This window comes from Pistacia vera, unplaced genomic scaffold, assembly GCF_008641045.1.
Source record: "Pistacia vera cultivar Batoury unplaced genomic scaffold, PisVer_v2 Contig181, whole genome shotgun sequence".
Lineage (NCBI taxonomy): Eukaryota > Viridiplantae > Streptophyta > Magnoliopsida > Sapindales > Anacardiaceae > Pistacia > Pistacia vera.
In genome coordinates this window covers 33,242-41,198 of record NW_022195908.1, presented here as the reverse complement: position 1 = coordinate 41,198, position 7,957 = coordinate 33,242, and the positions used below count along the sequence as shown (strand labels likewise).

The window sequence follows — 7,957 nt, the reverse complement described above, 5'->3', positions numbered from 1 at the left end:
AGATACTAATTGAAGAATACAGATTAGAGTCTAATTATCATAATGAAAGGTTTCCTTTTGGCTTTTGTCCTCTTGGCTTTGACTTCCTCTTTTGCCTCCGCTTTTGACCCCAGTCCTCTTCAGGACTTCTGTGTTGCGGTTGATGATCCCTTGAATGGTGGTATGTACTTACTACTCAATTCTCCTTTCTGTATTTAGGAATTAATTCTTATTTTTATGTAGCATGTTTTAATTACAAATTACATCCGTAGACATTAAATTGGTTGTATGATGTAGTATTTGTGAATGGGAAGTTCTGCAAGGACCCCAATCTCGCCGAAGCAGACGATTTCTCCTCTTCAGTTAAATTGCCTGGAGACACAAACAACCCAGTTGGTTCATATGTCACAGCTGTGAATGTAGATGAAATTCGAGGACTTAACACTCTTGGCATATCAGCTGCCCGTATCGACTTTGCACCTTATGGCCAAAATCCACCTCACACTCACCCTCGAGCCATTGAGATTCTTGTTGTCCTACAGGGTACTATTCTTGTTGGTTTCGTCACTTCCAATCCCAACAACACACATATCACAAAAGTTCTAAACAAGGGCGATGTGTTTGCTTTCCCCATTGGTCTCATTCACTTCCAATTCAATGTCGGAAAAACAAATGCGATCGCCTTTGCTGGTTTAAGCAGTCACAATCCTGGTGTTATTACTGTAGCCAATGTAGTATTTGGATCAGATCCTCTCATTGAACCAAATTTCCTAGCAAGAGCCTTCCAGTTGCAAGGTTTGCCTTAATGATACTTTCCACCCAAAATGTTTCAAAATATCACTTTCTTACCCAAAGTTAATATTCTGTTATTACCCAAAGCCGATTCTAACGATGAAAATTCTCTTTATCACCACCATTTGAGCCATTGATCTCCTCTCTATGAAATCCCTCTTACTCCGACACCTGATTTCTCGTCAATTGTTGGCCATCACAAAAATAGGGTTTCTTATTCTTAGCTAATTTCTGTCTGATTCTGCCAGCGAATATTCAATCAGTCACCACCATTTGATCTACCAGCCTCCGTTCTACAAAAACACGTCGGCTGAGAAAGTGAAGTGTATTTTAGGCATTAACAGAATATAAATGTTGGATGGGAAAGTTGTATTTTGAAACTTTTAGGTGTGAAAGTGTCATTAAGGCAAACCTTGGGTGAGAAAAGGTCGTTCACTTTATAATTAACAATAAAAGATAAAAATTTAATTATAAATATTTTCATTAATATATTTATGAAAGCATTTTTGTCAAATTATGAATTCAGTGTGGCAACACTGGTTTTTTATGTCGTGACATCTTTTTGTTAATGCACAATCGTTTTATGTTTTTCTGGTGTCACCACACTCATTGTCTGTGTGATGACACGAGCCCAGCCAGATATTTATGTACACATGTTGTGTCCCCATTAGTTTCTAGGATATTATCTTTGTCTAAGATTTGTGTAAGTGGTCTGTGTACACTTGACTTTAGCCTATATGGTGTACTGGAAAATTCGTTTTGCTTTGTGTGTGGTCCCAAGAAAGTTTCGTGAAAACTTTCCCAAAATGGCAAAACACAAAAGCAACATGTTGGTTGATTGTCCCCTTGCATTGGTGCACAAGTTTTCTATATATTCTCTTTACCAGTGCATTTCATTTTAAGCCTAAATATACCTTTGATAATCTGCATATTCCTTGAGGTTTCCTTTGTTTTCATTCGGGTTTCATATGCTCAGGTAGGCTTACTAATACCTTTGTTAATCCTTGTTTTGTTCATGGCTGGAATGTCATTCCATGTTGATGCTTGATGGAGTTTCAAGCTTTTGGGGCCAAAGTGCATCTTCAGTGTTGAACCTTGAGAGGAGCTCAAGGCCAACCAGGTGGTCTCGCGTGTGAAGCCAGCTATGGTGGCTTGAGGTTCAACCAAAGAGTGAAGATTGAAGTGTTGTCATAAACATGGAGTGTTTTGCAACTTGTGCTTATCTTTAGCTTTGTATTTGAACACTAAAAGTTTATCATAATGGATTAGCTTCGTTTGGACTTGGTCCCATGGATATAGGCAAGTTGCTGAACCATGTATAAATGTGTTGTGTGCTTTACTTTTTGCCATGGTTGATTTGTTTATGTTGATGATGATCAAACCAACACATAAGCACAAAATAAACAAGTTAACTCATTCCGCTTAAGTTTAATCAACTTGTAAAGTGATAAAACTTTCACTTTATTTATTGATTCAGAATATAATAATCACCTACCCCCCCTTGTTTAACTTTTCAACCCTATTCTATTCTACTATCCTATCCTAAAACATGAAAAAACGTGTTTGTTTTAATATTGCTCAAAATCAAATCATATTCTATTCAACTCAAAACATTTAACAATTACCTTTCTCAATAAAAGTATAAATTAACAAAAACACCTCTACCCACCCAAGTAATAGTCGCCGATCGCCAACAACCATCGTCAACCGCTGGTCGCTGGCGCTAGAACAACACACGATTAGCCGAATCTAGCCGACCGTGTACCGATCTATCCGTTTTCGACTAGATCTACAGCGAAAGATCTGGTTGTTAATGACCGGCCATATTTTGGCTTCAAATCTGGTAGTCAACGACAACCATATTTTGGTCGTCGTTTGGCCATAGATCTGGCTGAAAACGGCTAGATTAATGCACAACCAACCAGATCCAACCGGTCATATGCCATTCTGACAACTTCTTACCACCGTTCGACGGTGGTGGCCGGCTCCCTACAATCAGTTGGGTGGGTGGGTGGGGGTGTTTTTGTTAATTTATAAACTTATATTGTGGGGGTGTTTAGCTAAATTAACAAATATAGGGGGTTAAAAATGTGCCAAACACATTCTTAGAATCCTATCCTAGTTGATTAACTCATACCATATCATATTCATAATAGAATATTATTCCAAAAAGTGTACCAAACGAAGCATAGCTATTCCTATTGTAACAACTCCGTTTATTTTATTGAGTTTGTAGGATAGCAAAATATAGGAAATAACTGGGTGACATGAACAGTTTACCATATCTTGTGGGGTCTCATTAGTTGTTAATGTCAAATAATGAGTCTATGTTTCCATTCAAAGAAACAAAAAATTGGGTTGATCTTAAAGCAGTGCTTTAATTATAATTGTAAATAATAATGACCATTGATCAGTTTCTATCTCAGATAAAGTCATCATTACGAAGGCTTTTTAGATGTGAAAGAGTTGGAATAGGTTCTTACTTGTTAGAGATATTTTATTGACTTGGTTCCTGAACTTGGTAAACTCAATTGCTTGGAAGAAACCCTAAGTAGCTAGAGTCAAGCAAGGCGTCAGTACAATCCAAAGTTATTATTGATACAGAAATCTTCACCAACCAGAGAATTCTAATTGACCCTGCCAGAACCGAAATGGATGTGCACGTGATTTAATGAAAATCAGCAATGAATAAAAAAGAAAGAGTCATAAATAAATAAAAAAAGACAATTTTTAAAGTGGTTCAGCAAGTTAGAACTTGAGCCTAGGTCCACTACTGTTTTATTGCTTTTGAGAGATTACAAATAACAATATAATTCATAGGAAAATTTGCTTAGAACAATTGCCCAGCCCCCTTGAAAACAAGTTATGATGGGTTTATATCGCACCCATTTACATGTTAGAGTTGAGGAAAGATTCAAATACATAGGATTAGGAAGTTACACGATCTTTGGCTACCTTGGTTGGAATCTAAGTCAATCTGAATATCTTTTCTCCAAATTGAGCAAATCTAAATATATTATCTCCTAATAAGGAATTATCCTATCTGGATTTCCCACACAATAATAGCCCTCCAATTTTTGGAGTGCGTAATCGCGCTTCAAAAACTCATGTCTTTGATCTAGATGGCTATCGCACTATAGGTTGTAGTCTCGAACTGAAGAGCTTGAATTATGCTTGGCGCAATCTGAGAGATCATGAACACGTAATCTCAAGCGACTAACCGAGCTTTTGAGCTCAATTAGAGAGCATAAAGTGTTCGATCTAAGAACATAAAGAGCTCAATCAGAAAGCATAAAGAGCTTGATCTGAGAGCGTGAGAAGTTTGATTAGAAAGTGTAGAGAGCTTGATCTGAGAGCACAACTCGACCAGAGAGCATGGAGAGCTTGATCTGACAGCATAGCCAAAAACAATGGAGAGTTTGATTTGAGAGTATAGCTTGATCAGAAAGCATGAAGAGCTTGAACTGAGAGCATAGCTCGATCAGAAAGCATGGAGGGATTGATCTGAGAGAATAGCTCAATTAGAAAGCATGGAGAGCTTGATGTGAGAGTATAGCTCGATCAGAAAGCATGGAGAGCTTCATTTGAGATCATAGCTCAATCAAAAAGCATGGAGAGCTTGATCAAAAATCATGGAAAGCTTGATCTGAGAGCATAGCTCAATCAGAAAGCATAGAGAGCTTGATTTGAGAGCATAGCTGGATCAGAAAGCATGAAGAGCTTCATTTGAGAGAATAGCTCGATCATAAAACTTGGAGAGCTTCATCTGAGAGCATAGCTTTATCATAAAGCATGGAGAGCTTGATATGAGAGCATAGCTCAATCAGAAAGCATGGATAGCTTGATCTGAGAGCATAGCTCGATCAAAAAGCAAGGAGAGCTTGATCTAAGAGCATAGCTCGATCAGAAATCATGGAGAGCTTGATCTGAGAGCAGAGCTTGATCAGAAAGAATGAAGAGCTTCATATGAGAGAATAAGTCGATCAGAAAGCTTGGAAAGCTTGATCTAAGAGCGTAGCTCGATCAGAAAGCATGGAGAGCTTGATATGAGAGCGTAGCTCGATCAAAAAGCATGGAAAGCTTGATATGAGAGTGTAGCTTGATCAGAAAGCATGAAGAGCTTGATCTGAGAGCAGAGCTCGATCAGAAAGCATGGAGAGCTTCATGTGAGAGCATAGCTTGATCAGAAAGTATGAAAAGCTTGATCTGAGAGCATAGCTCGATCAGAAAGCATGGAGAGCTTGATCTGAGAGCATAGCTCAATTAGAAAGCATGGAGAGCTTGATCTGAGAGAATAGCTCGATTAGAAAGCATGGAGAGCTTGATATGAGAGAATAGCTCGATTAGAAAGCATGGAGAGCTGGGTGCGCAATCTGAAGCTGAAGATTTGGGTGCGCGATCTGAGAGATCTAGCCGCACGATTTGAAATAGGCTTCAATATCTTGACAATAACTTGAGCTGCAAACCTCGGATTTTGATGATTCTTGAACCGTTGGAAAGCTTACTTGAAGATCTACAACTCTTATGTTTACCACTTTGTCAAACTCATACTTTATAATGCTCAGTACTCCCCATCTGTTAGTGGCTTCGATTTCAAAGTTTGATTTTGTGACATGGATTTAGCCATGGCTGACTTTTTTGTTGTTGGAAGATGGTAAAGAAACTACTAGAAAATAGAGAGAGCTCAAAATGTTCAAGCCCTCCTTTTAGCGCCAAAATCTTAATACATAAACTTGCACCAACCAAATCCGGATTTCTCGCACAACAGTTATATTAATATATTTTACATGGCTTGATTCGGATAAGGTTCCTTTTTTTCTTCTCCCGTTACATAACTAATCAAATTTTAAATTAAATCAAGACATAATTGATTAATTAAAATATAGTATATCAAACTATCAACACAATCCACTTGTCACACATATATTTCTACGCACTATATATAGTCAACCAGCATCCATGAATAATGTTGACATACTATACCAAAAAAAATATTAACAGAAACTTCTATTTTCAAACCCTTAGGAATTAGTCTGTCTTTCAAATAGGTTTACTCCCTTCTTTGAATTTTTGGGTTTAAATTTTGGTGTCATCTATCATAATTTCATTGTGGTTTACCTTGTCTTCTTAGTTTGTAAGTTGTTTAATGGACTTCGATGATTAATTTAGATTCTCACAATCTAGCTTGAACACCTCGGTTACCAAAAAAGATATAAATAAAAACTTCCATTTTCAAGCCATGAATGTCCCACGCCTTCTAAATTATATTAGCAGAAGCTTCCACCTTGGGATATATGTTTGATTTGATGTCATTTTACACAAATCTACAACGACAGATTATTTTGTTTTATTTTGCTTTTCCTTTTTTATTTATTTTATTTCTATGGGGTCTATTTTTAGCAACTGAAGTGATCAACTTTAATTTATTAATCTTAGAGTGAACTAACCCACAANTTGGAGAGCTTGATCTGAGAGCATTGCTCGATCAGAAATGACGAAGAGCTCAATCTGAGAACATAGCTCGATCAGAATGCATAGAGAGCTTGATCTGAGAGCATTGCTCGATCTAAAAGCTTGGAGAGCTTGTAAGCTTCAGAGCTAGAGAGCTAGCAAGCTTTTTCTAATCTTAGAGATTTGAGCACGTGATCTGAGCGATCTGGCCACACTATCTGAAGTTGAAGATCAGAGTGATCTAAGCATGCAATCTGAGTGATCTGGCCACGCGATCTGAGATCTTTTATTTGGAACAAACTTTAGTATTTTGACAATAACTTGAGCTGTAGACTCATATTTGGATGATACTTGGACCGTCGAAAAGCTAACTCAAAGGGCTACAATTATTGTGTTTATTGCTTAGCCATATTCAAAGTTTATCCTGCTCAGATTTTCACATTTGATAACGTGATTCTAGATTAAGAAGCTGGGATTTGCTGAAGAAGTTGAGACTTGCTGGAAAAACATGGAAAGCTGCTGTGAATCAGGCCCTCATTCTAGCGCCAAAATCTTGATACAGAAATCTGTACCAACCAGAGAATTCTAATTGACCCTGCCAGAACCAGAATGGATATGCGCGTGATTTAGTGAAAATCAGCAATGAATAAAAAAGAAAGAGTCACAAATAAGAAAACAAGACAATTTTTAAAGTGGTTCGACAAGTTAGAACTTGAGCCTACGTCCACTGTTATCTTATTGCTTTTGAGAGCTTACAAATAATAGTATAATTCCTAGGAAGATTTTCTTAGAACAATTTCCCAGCCCCCCTTGAAAACAAGTTATGATGGGTTTATATAGCACCCATTTACATGATAGATTTGAGATAAGATTCAAATACGTAGGATTATGAAGTTGCATGATCTTCGACTACCTTAGTTGGAATTTAAGTCAATCCGTATATCTTCATTCCAAATTGAACCAATCTAAATATCGTCTCTCCTAATAAGGAATTATCCTCTTTGGATTGACCGCACAACAATATTGAATTATGCAAAATTTAAAATTAATTTTCCTATCAAAATAAAAACAAGAATAATTTAAGTTTTACTATCATATTCCTATCCTGCATATTTGTTCCCCTATTCTCAAAATTTAATTCTATTATATTCAACTACTTTTAAACCCTCGTAGGTTTGTTAATTTAACTAAACACCCCAATAAAAGAAATTTATAAATTAACAAAAACACCTCCACCTATCTACATTTGCTAGATTCCAGTCACCACCACCAGAAGGTGGCCGGAATCTAGCATAATGGCGCACTACCAGCTGTCTTTGGCCTGTAGTGTGCTAATCTGGTGGATTGGGCCAGAAAATGCCAAATCTACGACTAAAGATCTGGTCATTGACGGCTAGATCTTTGGCCACATCTGGTCATCAACGACGGCTAAGATATGATCGTTGTTGACCGTTGATGATGGCCATATCTTTGGTCATCGTTGACAGCCAGATGTGGTCAGATTTAGCCTTTTCCGACCAGATCCATGATGGATCTAGCCGGAAAAGGCCATATCGATACATGATTGGCTAGATCCAATCGGTTATGGGCCATTACGCTAGATTTCAGCCACCTTCCGACGGTGGTGGCTGAAACTGGCAAATTTGGGTTGGTGAGGGCATTTTTGTGAATTTATAAACTTTTTATTGTTGGGTGTTTAACTAAATTAAAAAACTTAGTGGTGTTTTTATTAATT

General features: G+C 37.4%; 1 protein-coding gene across 1 annotated transcript; it reads left to right on the top strand.

Moving 5' to 3' along the window:
• Window positions 1–785, top strand: LOC116126610 (germin-like protein subfamily 1 member 19). Its single transcript, XM_031412290.1, has 2 exons — window positions 1–160; window positions 277–785. The coding sequence occupies exons 1-2, from the start codon at window positions 43–45 to the stop codon at window positions 783–785; spliced, it is 627 nt and encodes a 208-aa protein (XP_031268150.1). The 5' UTR covers window positions 1–42.
• The last annotated feature ends 7,172 nt before the right edge of the window (window positions 786–7,957 follow it).

Coding starts and splice junctions, on each gene's coding strand:
- LOC116126610 (XM_031412290.1), top strand. CDS start 43: ATGAAAGGTTTCCTTTTGGCTTTTGTCCTCTTGGCTTTGACTTCCTCT. Junction 161..276: donor TGATGATCCCTTGAATGGTG/GTATGTACTTAC, acceptor TGTATGATGTAG/TATTTGTGAATGGGAAGTTC.